Source organism: Phocoena phocoena, chromosome 14 (genome assembly GCF_963924675.1).
Source record: "Phocoena phocoena chromosome 14, mPhoPho1.1, whole genome shotgun sequence".
NCBI classification, from domain to species: Eukaryota; Metazoa; Chordata; class Mammalia; order Artiodactyla; family Phocoenidae; genus Phocoena; species Phocoena phocoena.
The window spans coordinates 74,960,847-74,983,726 of record NC_089232.1 but is presented as its reverse complement, the minus strand read 5'-3'; the positions used below and the strand labels follow the sequence as shown (position 1 = coordinate 74,983,726).

At 59.3% G+C, this 22,880-nt stretch overlaps 1 protein-coding gene across 1 annotated transcript; it reads right to left on the bottom strand.

Annotated features, from left to right (window-relative positions):
- Nucleotides 1–228: 228 nt before the first annotated feature.
- SDC1 (syndecan 1) lies at nucleotides 229–22,132 on the bottom strand. The gene is made up of 5 exons (XM_065891434.1): nucleotides 22,067–22,132; nucleotides 2,625–2,706; nucleotides 1,259–1,737; nucleotides 522–657; nucleotides 229–398 (listed from the first exon to the last, which is right to left on the bottom strand). The coding sequence occupies exons 1-5, from the start codon at nucleotides 22,130–22,132 to the stop codon at nucleotides 229–231; spliced, it is 933 nt and encodes a 310-aa protein (XP_065747506.1).
- Nucleotides 22,133–22,880: the final 748 nt, after the last annotated feature.

The following is a 22,880-nucleotide window of genomic DNA, read 5'->3' as shown; positions in this document are numbered from 1 at the left end:
GTCATATGCGAGAAAGCCCTTGTGCCCAAGTCTCCAGGCAGAAGTCAGAGAAGCGGAGATGAGCCCTCTCCCCGGCACGCCCAGGACTCCGCGGGGAGGGGGCTGCCGGCGGGGCTGGGTGCGCCAGGAAGGTGGCGCGGTGGAGGAGGGCAGGGTCTGCAGTTCTTCACAGAAAAGGCAAGTGGGGGCCTAGCGAGTGGCAGGGGGAGGGGAGGGGCACCCCCCCCATCAGGCGTAGAACTCCTCCTGTTTGCTGGGCTTCTGGTAGGCCCCGCCATTGGCTTGCTTCGGCTCCTCCAAGGAGTAGCTACCCTCGTCCTTCTTCTTCATCCGGTACAGCATGAAACCCACCAGGCACACAGCAAAGATGAGTCCCACGAGGCCTCCGGCAATGACCCCTGGGGCGGGTGGGGAGGACAGAGGCCAGTTGAGCTCGGCTGCTCCTTGGGCTGAGTGGTGGCCCCGCCAGAGCTAAAGACAGCCCCCCACCCCCCATCCTACCCACCAGAGAGAAAACTCACCTCCCAGCACTTCCTTCCTGTCCAGGAAGCCCTGCGAGGCCCCCGTGGCCCCGGGATCCCCTGGGGGCACATTCCGCTGGCCAGGTTCCACAGTGGCCCCGGCTGAGTTCTCCGCCGACACGTCAAAGGTGAAGTCCTAGGGGAGGGCAGGTATGGGATCAGGTTTGGGCGACCACAACGAAGGCTCCGTCCAGGTCCGCTCCCAGCTTCCCCGGTCACCTCTGCCATCAGCTCAGACACACCCCAACCCAGGCCCCTCTCGCCACATCACACTGGACCCTACTGGACTGTGGCAAAGGTATCCCATCAAGTGATATAAAGCCCACGTTTTTATGTGAAAATAAACAGGCTCATTTTAGTGCAAAGTGTAACATTACCACGATGCTATAAGACAAAAAATAAGACCTGGTGGAACTTTCACACTCGCCGCAGAGGCGTGCGCTTTAGGAAGCCCTCTCTTCGGGGATCCTGAAGGGCTCTCTTGCACTGGTCTCGTACTTAGTCTGTCCCGCCCTGGGCTCAGCCCTGGGGGTGGGAGAGGATGGGACCTCGGGACACTGCCTTCACTGAGGTGATTACGATGTGCTCACAGGGTGTAGGGGGTTGGGTGTGTCGCGTGTCCAGGCCAGTGCCCCCCACCCAGTGCACTGTGCCCCACCAGGCACTAAGGGCCACCCTACCCACTGGCCACCCGGCATCCCTGGAAATGCAGAGGACGACAGCGGGCCGACACCCACCTGCTCGCCAGAGCCCTCTCCTTCTGGGAGCTGGGTGGGGGCTTCATCCTCAGTAGCCTTCTCGGTGGTAGCAGAGGCTCCATCCTCCACGCCGGGAGCCTGAGGCTCGAGCTGACCGTGACCTGTGGGAGCTGAGGTCTCGTGGTGGTCAGGCTGCACGCCCCTGTGGGGATGGGAGGTGGCAGGCCCCTGGGCCACGGTAGCTCTGGCTGTCGATGCCCGGTGGGTGGTTGGGTACAGCGTGGTCCCACTGGGTGGGTGGGTGGCCTCCTTCTCTTGGGCGGTGAGGCCAGGTTCCAGCTCTCCTAGGAGCACCAGCCCCCCCTCCTCAGGCTGCTCTCCAGTCGGCAGGATGGAGGTAGAGGTGACCGTGGTATCCGGGCGGCTGGGCTCTGGAGCCGTGGGCGTGGCCGTCAGGAGCCCCTTGTCCTTCCAGGTGGAGGGGGTCTGCTGTGACAAGGTGAGATCTGGCAGAGCGCCTGCAGGGCCAGAAGCACAGCGTGTGGGGTGAGGTAGACCCCTGAACATCAAGGCCAGCCAAGCTCAGGCCACGAGGAAGGCCTGGCCGAGGACCCGAGGCTTTGACTTCCAGGCCAGCACAGCAAACCCTGCCTCCCGTGAGAGGCTGTTTCCTGGGGCAGAGCTAGCTAAGGCGAAACTCAACTTCGGAAAATGAACCAGCAAAGCTGCCCTTTTCTGCTGCATGTGCCTGGGGACAGCCTGGTCTCTGGAGCCATCTGGGAAGGGATCTTTCCTGCGACCGCCGAAGCCCGCTCCCTGGGGGGTGGGGGCATCCTTAGGGGCCGAACGCCATATCCCCGTACACACACCTCTGGCCCCCTCCCTGATCCACCTGCCCTCTCCCCAGCCTCCCAAGTACAGAGGCCTGTGTCTTACGTCCTAGCTCCTGGGCCCCTGCCTAGGCCACTTTCCCCGGGGATGACTGTAGCCCTCTTCTGAGGTCTAGTTCAAGAGCACCTCCTCAGAGAGCCTCCCTGACCACCTCTAGGCTCAAGGATTTCATTCCCCCAGGGAAAGGGGAAACAGGGAAGATAAAGGCACATTTATACCCCACTAGCTCCCAACAGCTTTATGAAGTCAAGATGTTATTCCCATTGTACAGATGAGGAAATAGAGGCTTGGAGAAGTCAAATCACCTTCCAAAGATTGCCCAGTGAGTTAAAAAGAACACGAGCCCAAGTCTGTCTGCAGCAGGCAGCCCCCAGGACCTCGTGGAATCCACACCCTTCCCACCTCAACCCACACATGTTTTCTCCTTGCAGCACGGTCCCCATTCTCTTCCCTAGCATCACCCTTCTGGCCCAGCTAGGGGGGGCTGTCTGACCGCCACCCCCAGCCCATTCACCTGCGCCCGAGCCAGAGAAGCTGTCGGAGTCATCTCCAGAGCCATCCTGATCTTCGGGGGGCACGTTTACAGCCACAGTTTGCTGGAAAATGAACAGAAAAGGATATGAGTGGAGGTTTGGCTTGGGCCCTGCTATTGTGGGGTCCCCATCCTAGGTAGCTGGGTAAATCATGCACCCCCCTGCTCCCAAAACACACACACCACTACACACAGCACAGGAAGGAAGCCCTCGGCTCCGGGCTGCCCCTCGTTTCCCCGCCAACACGCACACACCCCCTAGAAGCTCAGTCTGCTCAGGGCGCCCCAGACCTCTCAGAGGAGCAGACAGACAACACCATTGGTAGGAACAGAGACTGTGGCCCCCCTGGGACCAAAGCCCACCCTACACTGAGGATCAGGTCCCGGGGGCCACTGACCAGGGAGCTTCAGGGTCCAAGAGTGGGGCTTTCAAGGGCCCCCCGGAACAACATCACAACCACCTGGCTCCAGGGAGGCCGCCTCCAGGCCTGCTGAGCACCAGGGTGCGGACACCGAGGGCCCCGTGGCGGGGAGGGGCAGGGATGAGCCCGGGGGAGTGGTCTGTGCTGAGGCAGGCCTGGCCACAATGCCCCTTCCCACACTCAGCCTGTTTTCTCATCCACTGGAAAAACTGGGTCCAGACCCACTTGGGGAAGGAAGGACAGGACATCCATCAGCCTGGGGATAGATGAGGCTTATCTAGAAGGGACCCTGCACTAAGGAGGCAAACGGTCTGTGAGCCCGGGATGGGCCCTGTGTGCGAAGAGCGGCCCCAGGAACACTGCCTGCCTGGCCGAGCCTAAGAGGCTGCAGGTGCTGGACTGCAAACACGTACCCAGGCCCTGAAGCAGGGGCTGCGCCAGCAGGGCCAGGGAGTGGGACCAGGCGGAGGCAGGACACACCACACACAGCCGAGCTGGCCTGCGCGGGGAACCACCCCCACCCCTAACACTGACTCCAGGACAGCAGATGGGGAAGGGAGGACCCAGCAGCCAGGTGGCAGGAAGAGTAGCCATAAGTATCGTGCTCAGCAACAAGACTTTGACCCAAATGACCCTGTGCTGCAGTCCCAACGTCAAGGGCCAGAACAAAGAACGAATGGAGAAGCAGGACAGTATAGCTCAGAGCACATGGGCTCTGCAAGCCCCCCTGACCTCTGCCACTTACTAGCTGCATGGCCCTGAGGACATCATTAAACCTCCCACGACCTCAGTCTTCCCATCTGTAAAATGGGGACGGCAGTAATATCTACATCCCGGGACTGTTGCAGAAGTTTAAAGAGGTTATGCATGAAAAGAACCTAATAGAGCCTGGTTCGCAGTAAGGGTCCCACCACCAGTGGTGGCTGCTCTAAGTTGGGGAATTAAGAGCCACTCAGCCTGAGGAAGAGGATCCTGGGGCCTGTCTAGGAGGAGGTGGGGTGGAGGTTGGTAGGGTTTCAGAAGAGGGGGCAGAAGGGAGCCAGTTTACGGGCAGCTCTGTGCAGGCTTGTCAGAGGGCAGGCCCTGCCCAAGGCTGGGCTCCAGGGAATGGGCCTCCTCAGCCCAAGAGGCCTCGCCAGGTCCTGGCCATGGGCCACGGGGCCTCCCTCTTGAGTGCAGCAGGGCAGGGAGGGACAGGCAAGACCTTTGGCCTCCTGAGGCAGAGCTGGATCAGGTGGAGGCTCCATCCAAGGGCCCAGGTCAGAGGGAAGCTTCAGGAACGTGTAGAAACCGTGAGGCTAGAAATATCACTGAGCTTCCTTTGAAAGTACAAAACCCACACTATACCTCCTCCCCTCTCCACTGGCCCCCCGCACCCCAAGAGAAAAGTTTTGGCCGCAGCAGGGCCTGTAAGAGCTGCCACGGCCCATCCACAATGCACAGTCATAGTCCCTGGCCTCCACCTGCGCCTCAGGCCACATCCTGTCTGTACTGTCCCCAGGTGGCACTTCAAACACCTGTCCTGCCTCCACGGAGCTTCGGTGGATGCTGACCCTCGCCTCCCCAAAGCTTACCCCGTCCAGTAACAAAGAACACTGTCCCCCAGGCAGGCGCAGAGTGGGTACCCACACCCTAACATACCCCTGCCCCAGGCCCACAGCAGATGCTCCCAAGAGGGCAGCTTGAGGGGGACAAGCATTCAGGGGACACGCCCCACCCACACTCATCAAGACCCTCCTTCACTTCGCCCAACACCCTCACAGCTCTGGAGGAGACCCTAGGCGGCAGTGCTCCAATTCCCAGCCTTGGACAGAAAGCTGGACCTGGAGCAGGGGGCCAGGGCCGCAGCCATACCAGCCTCGGCCGTACACTGTGAAGCAGAAGCCAGGGTCCCCGGGCCCAGGCCCTGTTTCACAGACGGGGGCACTGAGTTCTGCAGAGAACACAATGCACCAGGACCCCGTCCACCTTGGAGGCACCTCCCAAAATGCAGGAAAAACCGGGGAGGCCCAGCCTCTCACCTACACAGAGAGGCCCCAACAGGTTAGCAGTTTCCCAAGAGAAGGGCTTCTCTCAGGACTAGGTAAGACTTTGAATCTGCCCAGTCCCTGAAAACAATTTGTTCCCTCATCTTATCTCAATCTTGTTTATACAACAAGCTCTTAAGCAAACACTTTCTCCCCTGAAACCAGCTCCCAGGCCTCAGGGCAGCCTCTCCCCTTTGGGGCTGGCTCTCCACCCAGGGGATAGGCTGTAGTGATCTCCCAGACCTCCAGCTTGAACCTCCAGTGACAGCCTCAGCCCTCCAGGGAGGAAGTTAGCGGAAACTGCTGAGGTTGAACTTGGCTCACCAGGTGCCAGCTGACTCTGGAGTTTGGGGTGAGACTTCCGGTTTCACCAGCAGGCCTGCTGTGCTAAGAGCCTGTGGTCAGCCGCCTCCAAGGCCCCATATGGGGCTCTCCTCGGCACAGCCTCTGACACTGTTCTGAGACCACACTGGCCACAACTCAGGGATGCCAGGGGTGGGTTGGCCCAGTTTGGAACCCACTTCAAACAGCCTGGGAAGACAAAGGCGAGCCAGCTGTACCTTTAATGGGGCCCTTTAACCTCTGTAAGGCCCAGGAAAATCAGTTTTTTGTACAACAAATCAAAAGCCATATGAGGGGGTCTGGATGTTCACACCTTTGGTCTGCTCAAGGCAAAGGCCAAGTTGGTCCTTCCCACACACAGCACAGATCCTGGAAGCCCAGGGCCTGAAAGGCCAAAGCCAAATTGTCCCAAATTGTTTTCAGGGACTGGGCAGATCCAAAGTCTTACTTACCTAGTCCTGAGAGAAGCCCTTCTCCTGAAAAACTGCTAACCTGTTGGGGCCTCTCTGTGTAGGTGAGAGCCTGGGCCTCCCCGGTTTTGCCGGCATCTTTCGCTCAGGTCGGGGGGCAGACACGTGGAGGCTGGGGGACAAGGAACACGAGAGGAACGGCCAGCCCATCTCATCTCAGCCACACTGGTCTCTGGGCCACACCTGGGGTGGTGTGAGGAGGACACCCCGAGAGAGGACCTGGGCTCAGGGGTCTGGCGGAGCAGGAAAGGGAGTGTGAGAGGAGGGAGGCCTTCTCTGACACTGGAAGCATTTTCCATCCCTTTCCTACCATTATCCTTTGATTTGAGGCAGGCAGGGCTGAGATCAGCATCTCCCAGAGATAAGGGTGAGGGTCTTGCCAGTGGTCACCGGGCAGTATCTGCAGACTTGCAGGCAGTGTTTGCTCCCTTCACCTGCCATTTCTCTCCCTCCCCTGCCCCGAAGGACCACCTTCCCTGATGGTCCAGCTGTTTTAAGGGAAACTTGCCTAAATCTCCTCAATGCGCCACAGGCCCCAGGAGCCATGGGATGAGCATGTCATCCTCACCAAGTAAGAGTTCCTGGGCTTCCCTGGTGGTTAAGAATACGCCTGCCAATGCAGGGGACATGGGTTCGAGCCCCGGACTGGGAAGATCCCATATGCCGTGGAGCAACTAAGCCCGTGCACCACAACTACTGAGTCTGTGCTCTAGAGCCTGCAAGCCACAACTACCGAAGCCTGTGCGCCTAGAGCCCGTGCTCTACAACGAGAAGCCACCCACGCACCACAACGAAGGGTGGCCCCCACTCAGCGCAACTCGAGAAAGGCCCACGCACAGCAACGAAGACCAAATGAAGCCCTAAATAAATAAATAAAATAAATTTTTTAAAAAGGCAAACCATTAAAAAAAAAAAGAGTTCCTGACCCCTGCCAGCAGGGGAGACCAAGATGCCAGCCCAGCTTCAGAGGTGGAGACAGGATGGCATGGACAAGCAGGGTCAGGGCTACCAGGGGCTAAGGGTCTCCATCACCAGGTTGTCAGCCATCCCCAAGAGTGTGTTGGTAGTCTGTGGGCAGAGGGCTGGCAGAGAAAGCTTCAAGAAGGCAGCCTCAAGCCCACTCCTGCCATCTCTCACCCCACACTGGCCATAGGAGGGCCACCTCCATCTGAGCAGACCTCTGCCCAGGCTGGCCCAGGGGGCCTGGGGCTGTGTTGCAGCATCCCTCCAAGACACCTTAGGCATGAGCATGAAAGTTCCTTGGGAGGGTCACAAGTCAGGATACCAAGTGGGCATCTCAGAGATGTTCAGGTGAAGGCCTTCTAACTCCAGGCTGACTGAAGAGGTTGCCTGTCTGACCCCTGACCCCAGCACCCCATCAACCCGCAGCCATCGGATCCAAAGACCTCTGGTTTCAAACCCACACCCTGAATCACTGATGTGTTACCCACTGCTTGATCTAAGTGATGGATAAACACAAATCCTTTAAAAAGCATTACTGAAGGGACTTCCCTGGTGGCGAAGTGGTTAACAGTCCACGCTTCCAATGCAGGGGGCCCAGGATCGATCTCTGGTCAGGGAACTAGATCCCACATGCATGTCGCAACTAGCAGTTCACATGCCACAACTAAGGAGACCACCTGACACAACTAAGACCTGGCACGACCAAATAAATAAATTAAAAAAAAAAAAGGCATTACTGAGGTCACATGCCTAAGTACAATATCACGCAAGGTTCTTCGACAGTAAAGAGGGTAAGAAACGGTCTTCAAAGCTCAGGGGCCGTCATCCAAGGGTTTCGGGGAGAAGAGAGGGTAAGAAACGGTCTCGTCTTGGCCTTGGTGAGCTCCCAGGTATAGCTCCCACTCCAGGATGCTTCTGGAAGGGGGAGCTGCACAGGATGGGGTACAGAGGGTCACCCCACTGGGGACGCTAGGGCCGGCAGATGAAGCCTCTAGCCAGACCCCGGAGAGGTTAGGACAACGCTCGGCCCTGAGTCACAACTTCGGCGACACTGGGGCCTCACTGGTGTGGCAGCCTCCACAGCAAAGTGGGAATGGGAGGTTTAGGTATCTGTTGGTTGTAAGGCTTGGGTGTGGCGATAGAAGCCCTGGCTGCCATGGTGGGAGCTCAGTCACTGAATCCACAAGGATAAAGAGCTGCCCCTCGTCACAGTGCCCAGGTCACAGCCTTTCCCTGTGAAAGGAGCCAGCCTTGGTGCCCGTGCTGGGGCTGAAGGCAGCAGGTGGAGGGTAGGGGCCCACTTTGTTCCATGAGCCCAGGCTGAGGAATCTAAAGGCAGGCGGGCCACACAATCACACCAGGATAAACACCCCTCGTTCCCATCCCACCAAAATCCCACCCAACAGCAGGTATCCTCGGGAGGCTTAAATGAGATTCATGGTTTTTAAAAATCTTTTTTACCCCCCTCAGTTTCCTGGTCAGATCTACGGGTCTAAGGGAAAAGAGCTGATTCCCCCAACCCCACACAACTCTCGGGGGCTGAGGTGCCTGGGCTACAGAACCTCAGCCTTTGCCCCTGACCTGTGTATCAAGATGCCAAACTGGCCAAGGTGACATTCACACCATCACCTGCCTCCAGGCCAGGGGCTCTCTTCTTTGGGGTCCCTAAGCGTCACCAGGAGACTGTTGGAGATGAAGTCTTCCAAACTCCATCCCCGAGGCTGATTCAGTGGGTTTGGGGCAAAGGCCTTGGACTCTGCATGTTGCAAACTCCATATCCTGTAGGTGGTCTGCAGACTGCACGTGGAGAACGATAGTCTGGACAGGAGAAGGCCTCACCCAGAGTGGCCTGGGGGCTGGGGGAGGCAAGACACCCCCCCCCCCCCGCCAGCCCCACTCAGGTCCAGTGTTCAAAGAAGAGGTACCGAGTAGCCCCGAAAACAAGCCCTAGGGACAAAGTGATCCGAGAAAGTTCCAGAACATTCTCTCTACATTTCTGATACATCCATTCTCTAGTCAGTACACTGTGGCGCCTGCCCGGTCTGAGGAAGAGGCCTCGCTGCAGAGCTGGGAGAACCCCTCAACTCCCAGTAGTGCTAGAAACAGGAAACAAAGAAAAGCAACACTCGACTGTCCTGAAGCTGAGCTGAGCCTCCATCCTGCCTGCCCGGGGCCGAGCAGGACCTCCTCGATTCTCCGGGCAATTCTCATCCCGTCAGCTGGCCTGATGCAGTGACCAGGCTGAAACCAACGGCAGCCGTGCAGAGCCGCTGATGCCCTCTCTGGGGTGGGGGGTGGGGGGCACCACCAACGAGGCCAAGGAGCTGAGAGGGGATGGGGAGCTGCAGAGCCTCGGTGCCATCGGCCTGGGGTACCTGCCCGCCTAGGGGTGGCGGGGGAAGAGAATGTTACAAATACCCAACCCCCTCCCGTGGCCCACCAAACGCCCTGGTGCCCAGCAGCAGGGTAGCGTTTGTGACTCTTGCTTTCCCTCCTCCGGGGTATCATTTGCACTCCCTCCCTCAGCCCTTGCTAACACGGCCTAAGCACGGACCTGAGGGGCCAAGCGGGCCAAAACATCCTGGATCAAGGGTCTCCGGGAAGGGACCAGAGCTAAGGATGCCGGGGGAAGAGAGCCCTGACCGGGGGGGGCCACCCCAGGCGGAGGTCCTGCTCTACTGTTCCCTTGCTGGGGGACCTGCCTCTCACTGGACCTGGTTCCCGCCTGGACAACACAAGGGGCTTGGCTGAAGATCCCTAAACCCTCTCAGGGTTCTGACAGGCTAGGCTGGGCCCTGCGGCCCCAATTCCTTACCAGTGAGGCCAGAGTGGCGTGGGGGTGATAAACTGGCCACCGACGGCCATGGCGGGGTGGGTGGGAGGGCAGGACCGCAGCCCAGGGCCCAGGAAGACGCTGGGCTCCCCCTAGCCCAGGAGATCACGGTGGTGGCAGAGAAATCACTTCCTCTTGAACACCGCTTTCCTCACTTGGGAGCTGCCAGGGAGGCCTGCCGAGGCCACTGAGGAGGCCCGGATCTCCCGGCTTTGGCCTCAAGACCCTGAAATCTTCCCCCCACCCCCTCTACTTCCAGGAGGGAGGGGCCCCACTGGTGCCTCGGGGCAGCATCAGCATTTCCTGGCCTGACAGGCATGATCATTTATCAGCTCACCAAGAACTAAGTCAGGCTGGGACCTGCAGAGGGGTGATGGGTACAGCTCAAGGCGGGAGGGGCCCGGGAACAGACAGGCAGGGAAGAGGGGGCTTCTTCTGCCCTCACCTTGAGAACGTGCATCGGTGAGGGCACCCGCAGGTCCCCCTGAGGAGGAAGACCTTTCAGGGGACCTCCTGGGCATGCACCCTTCCCCCCATACACACACACAACCCCACCTCAGCTGTTCCCACCCTGCCCCTACGAGACAGACTTCACTGCTCTGGGGGATTCCAGGACAGGGCAAGGGTGCAGGGCGCCATCCACACTTGGCTTAAAGACCCTTTGCAGTAGCATTTCCCAGGGCACTGCACGTCAGGGCTTTCACAAGGGAAACCCGAGGTCAAGGTCATGGAGCCTTTCTCCCTTGGAGTACTCCAGGGGTCAGGCTTGTGTTGAAGGAGGGGGGATCCTGGCAGCCAGCTCCAGCCCCGATGCCCAAGCCAGGTGAGAGCTGCCACCAGCACCCCCGTACCCACCCCTCCGGAGAGCTGGCGCCTGCCTCACTGTCCGCGTGCCGAGGCTCGTCTTAGAACAGGCCCAGCTGAGGGCTGGGTGTGAGGCCAGGAGCTGGAAGACCAGTTCCTCTGCTTTTCCCCACCTGCCAGAACCTGGGCCGGGCAGGGTAGGATTCCACTTGGGCGTTGAGCAAGGCTGCCTGGCCCGGCCCAGCCAGCCTCTGTGCCCAGCACTGTCCTGGGAGCCAGACAAGGGCTGGCCAGGGTAGAGTGACCAGACCTGGTACTGGAAAACCTGGGCTCTATTTCCAACTTACTGGATGACCTTGAAGAGACCTTGCCTCAGTGCACCACAGGGGCTTGGCCAAGAGGTCGCAAGGGGGATCCGAGTCCCGAGTCTGTGGGTGGTGACTCAAGGCCCGCCCTGGAGGGGCAGCCGACCACCAACATGGCACTCAGCGGGGGGAGGACCCTCAATGGCAAGTGGGGGGAGGGGTACTTGATCACAGTGACTCGGGGTCACCGCTCCCCGCTTCCCAAGGGCATGATGGCCTCGGCAGGCTGCTGGAGATGTCCCACATCAAAGTGCCTCTGGAGATGGCAACTGTCAACCCGCGGGGACAGAACGAGCAGCCAAAGCCCCCAGAGCCTCTCCCCAACCCCAGCCCTGGCTGTCCCAACGAGACAGCTAAGGCCAGAAGCTCAGGCAGGATCCCCGAGTCGGACCCCATGAGGGCCCCTGGAGCTGCTCTCTAGCTGATTAATCCCCAAACTCCGCCTGGCTTGGGGGCCTGACACGTCTGCCATATGGGCTTCTAGAGACATCCTCCCCCTGATCTGGCTAAATAAAGTGTCTTCAAGTTTCAAGGAGGCAGAAACTTGCAGCTTTTGACACACCTGCAGCCGCTGGTCAGGGCGCCAGCTGTATGTATGTGGAGGGAGGGGGAGAACTTTATCCTCCAGATCTCCCCAGCAGTGTCCGTGCAGTTACAGAGTATCCCTTTTAAGATGAAAATGCCGCTGGGAGGGCTAAGGGGTGCTAGTCACTCACACTAGAGCAGAAACTAGCTCTATGGGGGACGGGTAGTTTTGGAACTGGGGCACTGGGGTTGGGTAGGGGTTTTGGAAGATGGGAAAGGATTGCTAAAAGGAGGCTGAAAGATGCCAAGAGCAAATTTTTTAACCTGTGTCACAATGTGGCTGCCAGCCAACCCCATACCCAAGAAAGAATGACGAAATTCCCTTTGCTCCTGCTTAAGCCACAGGTGTACATGGCTTCTCCTCCCACGTCCAGAAGAATAATGGGCTAGTCTGGGAACCTGCCTCTGGGATAAAGTACGATTCAGACCAAGTAGGCACTGAGGCTGCTGGAGCCCAGACAAAGACAAAGAAAGGTCAGAGTGTCCTTGAAGGGGTCCAGTGGCAGAGCAGAGCTGGTACTTTCCGGCCTGAGTGATGGAAGGCAGAATTTCCTGTGAAGGCCAGATCTGAATAGGCTGGATTCCCAGATTACTGGTGGGACCCCCGCCAATAAGAAGCAAAGCAGCCTGGGCCCCTTCACTGTCAGGCTGCCCTCCTCCAGTGGCTTCCTGATGGCTAGAAGGTTCGCACAGCTTCAAATGCCCGGCACTGAGTTCCCAGGCCCTGGCAGCCTCTGCACACAGTAGGTGCTAAGGCAGTTAAAAGGAGGACCATGGATGCAGCCCCAGTCTTATGAACTCAGAGAAACCCCAGAAAGGGGAAGAAGCCCTAACACCTGCCCAGGACTCAGGACAGTCATGGGGCGGAAGGAAAAACCCAAGGACCTGACCTGGGCTGGGGAGGGGGGGAGGGTGGTCACTTGAACAATAGAAATCTCAGAATTAGGTCTTGGGGGGAAAATAGTAATCACGGCTAATACGTCTTGAGTACTACGTGCCCGGTACTAGTCTAGGCACTTTACCTGAATGAATTCATGTACACCTCATGATAACCTTAGATTCTAGTGCAAACCCATCTTACAGATGAGAAGATTGAGGCAAAGGGGACGAGTCATCTGTCCCAGGGCACACAGCCACTGAAGTGCTTAGAGAGGGGGTCTGGGGCCAGGCAGTCTTGCTCCAGCAGGTATGCAGTTAGCCACCCCATCACAGGGAGGACTGCGGGCTCTCTGACCCTCAGGGAGAAAACAGCCATCATTTCCACTGGAGGCGGCACAGGAGAAAGTGCAGAAGGAAGGAGGACCCAGGGGTGGGGCCCTCCCCCTCCACCCTGCAGCCTAGCCCCGCTCCCACTCCAGGGCACCCCTCGGTCTGCAGTTCTGGGCACAGACCATGGGTCCCCCACAGCCAGGGGGGGGCCCTGCTCAGCTGGCCTGAGACCACCCCCCCCCAAGGTGCCCCGGCATCTAGCTTCACCGGGCCTCTTGCCACTGCTTACCAGCCTAGCCCACACCTCCTCGGGGCAGGAGCCGGCCTCTGGCAAAGGCTCAGGCGAGCAAAGCCCGGCCTGACAGGGAAGGCTCGTATTTCTGAGAAGGGGCCAAAGCCGTGTTTGTAGGTCCTGCGACATCAGCACCCTGGGGTAAGACCAGCTGGCCATTCACACTGAGTAACGACTACACAGGTCAGGTCAGACTGTGCCCCTCCCCCCAGCCACAGCCACAGGGGTCTCTCCCCAGGGGACTCCCTAAGCAGCGTCAGCCCCAAAGCTCTCCCAGACTTGCTCCTCTGAGCCCAGACAAGGAAGAGGCTCCCAATCACACCATACAGGTTATTTCAGGATCTTTTCAGAAGCCCTCCGAAGCAGGACTTTAAAAATCCCATTATACGTGTAAAGAAACTGAAGCTTCGAGGCAGGTGCCGAAACCTGCCCAGGATGCTCTGGGGAGGAAGCGGTGGAGCCTGGTAATGATGTGGGCTGGCCAGACTCCACGCCCTGTGCTCTCCCGGCCTCCGCACAGCACCTCTCTCTGCACCAGCCCCAGGTGGGACTAACCAAGGCAGACCGACCTGCCCGTTCTGGGTCCCACCTCGCCTGCCCAGGCCCAAGGTTTCAGGACCCCAGACGGGGCCCCAAATCCACTCCACAGGCAGGCAGACTCAGACATCCAGGCTCGGGCTGCCGCCACTACCCTGGGAGGAGAGCTGGACCAGGGCATCCACTGGATGCCCAGCCCCTAGATGAGGCTCTGGAAGGACGATCTTGTCCCACAGAGGGGTGGAAGGGAGAGGGGGTTAGGCTGGGGCCTTTCTGCTATTCACACAGCTCACAGAACCCAGGTGGCCTCAGCCACTCCTTCAGAGTCACCATGGAGACCTCAGGGCCGACTTCCTGGCCTGAGCCCTCCCAGAACTTTACAACAACCAGGCCTGCCCCAGGAAAACTCTGCACCTATGCTCACCCTCCAACCCCTGTCCCCTGCTCCCCAGTGCCTGTGGGGGGCAGGGAGGAGAGGCAGGGGCCGCACCCGAGGATCTCAGCTCAGCCCCAGCGGGCCCATTCTCCCAGCCCGGCAGGCCCTGGCCAGCCTGGAGGTCGTGCTGCCCAGGCCCTCCCCCCACAGCATCCTGGAGGAGTGTGGTCACCAGGGACAGCAGTATGGCCCCCAGCGGTTTTCTCCAGGAGAAGCTGGAGTGACCTCAGCCTCCACTATAGTCTCAGAGGTTCCTAAAACACCTTGCAAGCCCAAACCTGACCACATGTCCATCCGGGACACTCCCCAGAGATGGGACTCCAAGGCCCCGGACAGTGTTGTGGGCAGCAGGGGTGTTGAGGAGCTCCTGGAAAGAAGAGCCCCTGCCAAGGGACTGACACAGTCAAGTCCCCAGACAGGTCAGACGCGGCCAGGGCATGAGCCGTGACATGGGAACAGCAGTTCAAGTCCTCAGGTCCTCCTGAGGCCTCCCGGGGCCCAGCACGGGCTAGGAGCTGGGGTGGACAAGCCACCTCGGCCCTCCAGAAGTTCCCCCCCACCTCCCCACGCCCCACCCACCCTGGGCCAGGCCCCAGAACCCCGTCACCTAAGCCTGCTGGGGGCAGAAGGCACCCAACGAGGGCCAGCATGGCCACAGGAAGCGTCAGGTAGCCCAAGCAGGAAAGGTTGTGAATTCAACGTCCCGTGGTGGGACAAGTCCCTGCACTGCTCCGGAGACGAAGGGAGCCCAAGAGGGGTCCCAGAGGGGGACTGGTAGTCTCCGCCACTCCCGCTGCCTCCATCGGGGGGGCCCCCGCCCTAACACAGAAAATGCCCTGCCTTAGGCCTGAGTTCCTGATGGGAGGGGCTCTGGGATGAACCCTTTCTCAGGCTGGATGACCTTTGGTTGTCACTGCCCCCCTGGCCTGTCTGCGCAGACCGACCCTGCTGTCTGGTCCCAGTAATGGCCACCCTCTCTTACACGCGGCCCTGGACCAGGCGTGGACCCTTCCCCACCTGCTCAGGGCTGTGCGCAGGGCAGGCAGCCAGGCTCTGGGCTTTAGATCTGGTCGAGCCAGGTAGGCTTCCCAGCCCCCCACGCTTGCGGCAGAACTCTCCAGAGGCAGCAGGAGCAGAGGCAGGCCCCACCCAGACGCCACCAGCCCTGTGACACAGCCGCGAGACGTCACCAACAGCCAAAGGCGTGACCTCGCCTCTGCCTCTCAGCCGCACTCCCATTTCACACGTGGACCCACTGAGCCCAAGAGAGGCCCGTGCCCAGCGTCACTCAGCGGTAAAAAGGGTCGGGCTGGAAGCCAGGCCCCCGAGCCCTAGTCTTGCCTCACACACAGTGGGCTCAGGGACAAGCTGGTTGGATGAGTCTCAGGGGAGGATCTGTGGGCCTGGCACCACGATTCAGCTGATGAGTGGAGCGATAAGCACGCCTGCCTGCCCCACTGCCACAACCTGCCCGCTGCGGCTTCCGTCCCTGCGGAGGAGCGGACCCGGGGCAGGTGGCCAGGAGGCCTGGGCGTGTGCAGAGAACATCCCCCGGCCCTCACCCCCAGCCTGACCTTGCCCAGGGGCCTCCATACACCTCTGGCTCCCATACTGAGCCCTAAGTCCACCTCTTCCAAGAGCAGCCTGACGTGACTCCCATCCCACAGATGAGCCCTCAGGCAGGCAGTGCCCCCTCGAGTCCCCGGAGGAATAATGTTGGAGGATTCTGAGCCCCCGCTAGGTCCCCCCAGTGCCACCTTCACCCTCCCCAGGACAAGGTCTCTTTGCAACCACACGGCTGCTGGAGCTGAAGCAGGTAAGGGGGGCCCCTTGAGTGCACAGGGGAACTGAGACGCAGAGGGGCGCGGACCTGCCCAAGTCACACCACGGAGGATTAAACCGAGACTAGGCGGGACACGGGTCCTAGCCACCCTCGTCTGTAGGAATAACTTCCGCAGACTCTTCTAAAGCCCGGGATAGAGGAAGAGCTGCAGTTAAAAAGGGAGGGAGGGAGGAAGACAGCTTCCTGGTTTCTGAGGAGGAAGTGGCAGACAGGTGGTGACCAGGTTTCCCAAAATCTCAGACTGCAGCCTAACCTGCGGGGAAGCCCAGTGGGGAAATCGACAGGCCAAGCAGAGCCCAGTCATAGCTGCAACCCATGCAGCGTGTGCACGCACACACGGCCTCTCGTGGGGCTGCAACCCTCACGTGAGTCACTGGGCAGGGGAGTTTCTTCCAAGGCTGCAGGCCAGAGGCAGAGCAGCCTCTCCATATAATGAGGCAGCACCACAGAGCCATAAACGCGGGAGAGAGACCCTCAAACCTTCCCCCTCCTGATCCGACGGCCCCGAGCCCCACGACTGCCCAGCGCCTCCACAGCCTTGAGGCCCTGCCAGAACCCCTGGCTCCCCAAACCCACAACGGCATGACAGGCAGCAGGACCCTTTCCAGAAAAAGCTTAGACCACTCTGGCCCGTGCCACCCCTCCTCTGCACCGCTCCCCCGCAGGGTACCAAGCCCCAGGGAGCTGACCAGGTGCCCCTGCCTTGGACCTGGAAATGCAGGGGACTTTCTAGCGCTGACTCCCCACCCAATGTCAGCATCCCAAGGACAGGCAGAGGTGGTAACACCACACAGATAAAGCTAGCCCTTCTGGGGGGCAGTGGAGGGGGCTCCCCACATCCACCTGGAGCTGGAAGTTGCGTAGTTGCTGAAGTGACCCCGAGTGCAGGGTCGTGCCTCCGGGGGTGAGGGGATGCCCACACGCCTGCCCTCTCCCCGCACCGCCAGGGCACTCATGGCCGTTCAGAGGGAGGTTCCAGAATACACGCCCAACCTCTGCCGAACAGCTGAGAGGGAAATGACACCGCACGGAATCTGTTCCAGGGTGCAGGATCCTGGCGCCTAAAGCCCTCTTTCCACAGACTCCGTTAATCCCCTTCCCTCTCTCTTAGACACACTTACGCAGGCCCTCAAGGGGCGGCTTTCAACCCAAGACTCCAAAATTCGTTGTTGAAAAGAAGGAGGAAATCAGGAAATTGTTTGTTCTGTAGAAATCCCAGGGTTCCAGCACTTAATGACAATTCCTCATGGGGCTGCTCCTGAAGCGGCGGCGGGACCTGGCATTGAAGGGGCCGGGAGGTGAGCCCAGCACAGGAGCCACGAGTCCTGGGTTCTGGTCGCCCCACTGGGGCCACGGTGCCCGGCTTCGAGGCTTAAAAAAAGATCTACTAATTCCACAAATGTCTCCCCAGTGTCCATGATGAAAGTCAGTGCAGGTTGGTTGTTGCCCTGGGGACAAGCACAAGGGCAAACCTTGCTGGTTTCAGCCAGTCTCCTATGCTGGGTTTGTGGGGGAGACTTGCCAGTCCTTCGATTTCTTCACGCCACACACATACGCACACACGTACGTACAAATCCTGGTTCTCCCACGTCGGCCCCTTGTAGGGGCTCACCTCTGCAGGCCTCATCCACAAAATGGGTACAATGACATACATGGTAAAGGTTTGGGGTAAATATGAAATAGGGATGCAGGAAAAGCATCGAGCACCCAACAGCAGGCACTCAGTTAAAGGTGATCCTAATTCTATTAACAGCTAACTTTCCTCTGGCGTTTTCATTACCAAACACTTTCACACCTTCATTATGAAATGAATACGCAAATCAAAGAATCAGGACAAGGAGAACAGGTATGACGTTCTCTTTACACAGGACATCAAGACTCGGCTGTGAAGTGACTCGCCTGAGACTACGTGGTACATTAGTGGCGGAGCAGAGACCCAATACCGGGGGCTCCACCTCACCCAAAGCTGTTTCTGGCCAGCCAAACAGTATGGGTGCACTGCCACCCGAATAAGACACAGTGTGAAAAATAGAGACAGGGCCCAAGCTAAGAAAGAGGGCCCTTCGCAGTGGTTGAGAATCCGCCTGCCAATGCAGGGGACACAGGTTCGAGCCCGGGTCCGGGAAGATCCCACATGCTGTGGAGCAACTAAGCCCATGTGCCACAACTACTGAGCCTGCGCTCTAAAGCCCACGAGCCACAACTACTGAGCCCACATGCCACAACTACTGAAGCCTGCGTGCCTAGAGCCCGTGTTCCACAACGAGAGAAGCCATTGCAATGAGAAGCCCGCGCACTGCAACGAAGAGTAGCTACCGCTCGCCACAACTAGAGAAAGCCCACGCACAGCAACAAAGACCCAACGCAGCCAAAAATAAAGAAATTAAATTAATTAAAAAAAAAAAAAAAGGAATGAGGGCCCTTGCCAACCAGGATTTAGACGGAGTTAGCCTTACTGGGTCCAGGCTACCCATGACTGACAAGTCATTTACAACTTCAGCCAGGTGGAAGAACTTGGAACATGGGGTCATCATCAGGTGCTTGCTCCAGAGGTCACTGACATCTGTTCCCCTAGGGAGCCCATAAGCACCTCCCTTGACAGCCTCTGTTATTCTAGGTACTATCAGGACACCACAGAGGTCATTGCTCACAGGTGAGACCCTTACTCAGCGCTGAAAACTCTTGTCTTAGAAATAATTCTAACAAATCTGACTAGCTTCTTAGTACTGCTGGAGAAAAGTACCAGTTAGAACTGAACTGAAAAGCCGCTTGCTATACTCAGGCCCACAAATGTCACTTTTGGCTGCTATCAGACAGGGATGGAAGAGGAAAAAACGCAAACCAGAATCCCAAGTGCACCAACAGAAGGGCACCAGGCCAGAGGCAAAGTGCTCTTCAGAGCTCAATAAACCCGGGAGACAAACGCCATAACCTAACATGGTGACAGCTATGAGGACCCTGGCATCCAGAGGTTTAACTATGCTTAGCAGTCTTTCGTTAATAAAGGAAGGGAAATAAATATTTCAGAGTCCCGCCCAAAGTAAGAATATTTTTGAGGGTAATAAGGATTCTTAACTTTCTGAAAAAACCTGGATACCAAGGATACCTCATTCTCAAGAGACTTCAGAATCCAAAATTCTGCGGCAATAAAAAAGATTCCTCTATAAACTACTCCAAAATTCAAGCTTTTCATTAATTCTTTCCAGGCTCCTCTCCCTCCCTTTCTTATTTCTCTCCCCACGAATCTGGGTTAATGAGGTTTTATTGGAACCCACTATGAGCCACAGGTAGAGACTTAAACCAGCCCCACCCTCCCTGTGGAGCTCAAGCCAGGAGTGACATCACCTCCAGAAGGCTCCGAGCCCAGGCAGAGGAAGTTAATGCCTCCCCCAGCCCCACCCACTCCGCCAGGCCGTCGGGAAATGTCTCTACTAGCCCCCATAATTAAGGCAAAAAGGGATTTTCTGCCTTTCAAGAAAGAGAAGAGAGAAAGAGAGGAAACAGCAAATAACTTTCCAGAACAAGCAATTTTTCTTGCGTGGCAGAAACAAAAGACCATGGGAATCTCACACACACACAACCATGCGGAAACCTTTTTAGACAAACCTGTTCTCGTCTCTTGGGAGTGGTTTTGAGCAACCTCCTGCCCTAGCAGCCTTCCCTTGTCCAAAGTCAGGTGCCCAGGATCATACCCTACCTCACTGATCCCCAGGGGATTCTGACCTGCTTCCCACTGGGGCCAAAGTGAACCCTGGGAGAAGCCAGATTTCTGCAACCAGTGGACACCTCCTATTCCAGCAAATCCCACTGCCTTATTTCTTTTAGTAAGAGGGCTCTGGGAAGGTACTTTGTGCCCCCACTTTGAACCAAATATGGACAGCCACTATAAAAGGGAGAGGACAGGGCTGGGAAAGAGAAAACAAGCTAAACTTAATAAACAAACAAACAAAGACCTAAGTTCTGAGCCAGTGTCTGACCCCAAAGCTTAGTGCTTTCAGGCTCAGCTCAAACACCCCCTCCAGGAAGCCCTCCTACCACCACAGCTCTAATGAGCCTCCATCCCTTCCTCGTTTCCCCCTTGAAACTCAACTGCCCTGCCTTTCCATAATGTATCACATTTTCTAGGGTAGAAAAAAAAAATGCAGCATCTGCTTCTTCCCAGCACACAGAAAAAGTCTGGGAAACGTGGCCCACAGAAAATTTCTAATCCCATCTGCCTCCCCGTGTTAAAAGGTGCTCTGGGATCCCCGCTCAGGAATGCCAGCCTCACCTAAGGCAAGCAAAGGAACCACCACCAGCACTCCTGATTCTGGCTGGAAATAGGCGGAGTGCTGCTAAGGCCCCATCTTGTGCCTGGAGAGCGTGCGGCAGCCGGGAAAGGCCAGGTGGGCCAGGGAGGTAAGCCAAACACCTTCACCCTCTTCTCCAGAGTACTAACTGTTGGTTCAAGGTGCAGTCTGAATGCCACAGAAGCCATACTCTTCAAGAGTGAAGGGGAAGCCAGATGCCAACTTCTTGGACCTAAAAGCCAGGCGTGCTATGGAGACCCAGCTCAGAAATCCTGTCCTTCCCCATGGCTCCCCCAGATAGGGCACCCCACATGAACACTCCAACTCATCAGCAATTCAAGCGGCATTAGGGACCCCTTCCTGGACTCCAAAATGTTTCCAAGCATAACAGTCACCTGGGAAGCAAGGAGGGCACTTCACAGATCAGCCTGAAAAGCACCTCACCTGAGCCAGACCCTGCAAAATACCGCAAGGCTCTCAATAATTGGGAGCTACTATTATTACGGAGGGACCCGCTTTCAGCGGGTTGGCGTTGCTGAGGGACTTGTCCAGATAATACATTATAAGCGGAGGACCGGAGTACCCACGCCCGGCAGCCGCTCCTTCCCCTCCCACGTGCCTCCTTTTGCCAGAACTAGGGAAGTCGAGCCGTCCAGATGTGCTGGCCAGAGACTGCCACTTCCGGCACGGGAAGAGCCCCTCGGTCCGCACCTCCCTTTTTCATCCCGGGGGATGGCCGACCCGGCCCGCGCGGAGGACCCCGGGACTCTAGCAATGGGTGTGGGGACTGGGGGGGGGCGGGGGTGGACATGACCACCCGGCGGCCAGGGCTGACACCTGGCGGCAGCCCAGGTCCCAACCCATATTAGGGACGGCGCTGCGGGGCGGTTCCCAGGAAAGGGTTACAGGGTCCGAGAACAAAGCGCCCCCTTTGGGGAAGGCGGGCCAGCGGACTGCGGCTGAGGCGGGAGATCACTTTCTGGGGACCCTCGGGATGCTCTTTGTCGGCCAGGTCCCTCTTCAGAGGGGACTCACCCCTCCCCAAAGGTGGATGCTGGAGTCCTACCCAAAGGCCTCCCCCCCAGCCTCGGGCTCCACATTTGTCCCCCTTTTCCTCCAGCTCCACTGGGCGGGCCAAGGGACCCGCCTTCCCTCGGCGCGGCTCCAGCACAAAGCCAGGCCGGGGGAGGGGAAGAGCCATTCGCGGGTCCACTCTCGGGGAAGCTACCCGCGCGCCGCGGCGGTGCCCAGCGCCGGCTCGCGTCCCTCCTCGGGCAGCACAACTTCAGCAGCCCAGAAGTTGGGTTCTTGCGGGTCTCTAGCATTCCGGGGCCAACTTCCCGGAACCTCCTTCTACCAGCTCGGCCCGGCTCGTCTCGGGCAGCCAACGGACAGCCGAGGACCCCGCCTCCGCCCGCCCGCCCGCCCGCCCCAGTCCCCCTCGCAGCCCTGGCTGGGGCTCCTTAGCGAACACGCCCGCCTGCTCCAGCGCCGACACCGCTGCGCCCAAACTTGCCTCCGCCCGAGGGGCCAGGAGCCGGGGCTCGGCGAGTCTGGTTTGAATTAGGGTCCGCGGACGGGGCGTAGTTGCCGCGATCACCGCATCCTCCCGGGTCACAGGCGGGGGAGCCGGCGCCGCGGCGCCCGGGGTGACCGGGTGGGAGCCGGCGACCCCGGGCGCCGCCGCAGGCTGGCGGGCTCCTTCGCCTGTGGAACCGTTTTACCTAATTGAGCGCGGAGCCCCGGCGCAGGTTCCGCTCCGCTGGGCGCCGCGGGCCCCGGGTCTCCGCCCCGAGCAGCGGAACCCGTGCGGCGCCCCCCGACGGCGGAGGTAATTGGGGCGGGAGCCCTGATTTCGGGGCTCCGGGTACTGGGGCCCGCCGAGCTAGCGCGGGAAGAAGGTAAGTCCCCGCTTCCCCTCCCCCTCCACGTGCAGCCGCCGACATGGGCGGCTCTGCCAACCCCGGCTTCCCGCCGCTTCCCAGCCCGGCCCCGGGCCACACTCACCGGGAGGGCCGGCTGCAGGCGCAGCGCCAGCGCGCAGAGCCAGAGCCAGAGCGCCGGGCGCCTCATGCTGCCCGGACCGGCGGCTGGAGCGCGGCGAGCTGCGCGGGTCAGGGCTGCGCTGCGCTGCCCAGACTGCACGGGGCTCCGGGTCGGCTCCGCGGGTTGCGCTGCGCGCAGCTCCTTCGAGCGATGTCCAGCGCGCGGCTGGCTGTCCTAGGCGAGGGCTGCGGGGTCCGCCGGCTGCAATCCGCTTTCTACGGCTGTATTCCTCCCCGCTCAGCTCGGCTCCCGCCTGCACCTCTCCCGCCGAGCTCCGCCTTATAATAAAGCCGCAGGCCCTTAGCCGTTGCAAAAGCTAGCCCCCCACCCCCAGCTCTCCAGGTCCTGGGGCCAGCCCCAGTCCCCACCCCCTAAGACCACGCCCCCTGAGTGGCCCGGCCCCTCAGGATCGCCCCGCCCCCGGCCTGCGGTGCGTGGGCAGAGCCTCGCCTACCTCCGGAGCCACCTTCCCAGCTGGCCGTGGTTCCGGCGTTGCAGCTCAGCTGCTCCTAGGTTCCCGGGTGGTGGGGGCCGAGCGCACTCCTTTGCGCCCCGGCCCAGGGTATTGAGGCTCTGCCTGGGAGAGTGGCGGGAGGGGCGGCAGTTGGTTGTCGACTGTGGGCGACGGTCTGCAGCGCCCTCTGGGAGTGGACACCGAGCGCCCTCCAGGTGCGTGGGACTCCCAGATCCGGGCAGGAACACTTCGAGGCTGTGCGGGGCCCCGAGGTGATGGGGCCTTAAACGGATGGACCCTTCCCTGGCTGCGGATGGGGCT

Coding starts and splice junctions, on each gene's coding strand:
- SDC1 (XM_065891434.1), bottom strand. CDS start 22,132: ATGAGGCGCCCGGCGCTCTGGCTCTGGCTCTGCGCGCTGGCGCTGCGC. Junction 2,707..22,066: donor GCCTGCAGCCGGCCCTCCCG/GTGAGTGTGGCC, acceptor TTCATTTTCCAG/CAAACTGTGGCTGTAAACGT. Junction 399..521: donor CAGGAAGGAAGTGCTGGGAG/GTGAGTTTTCTC, acceptor CACCCGCCCCAG/GGGTCATTGCCGGAGGCCTC.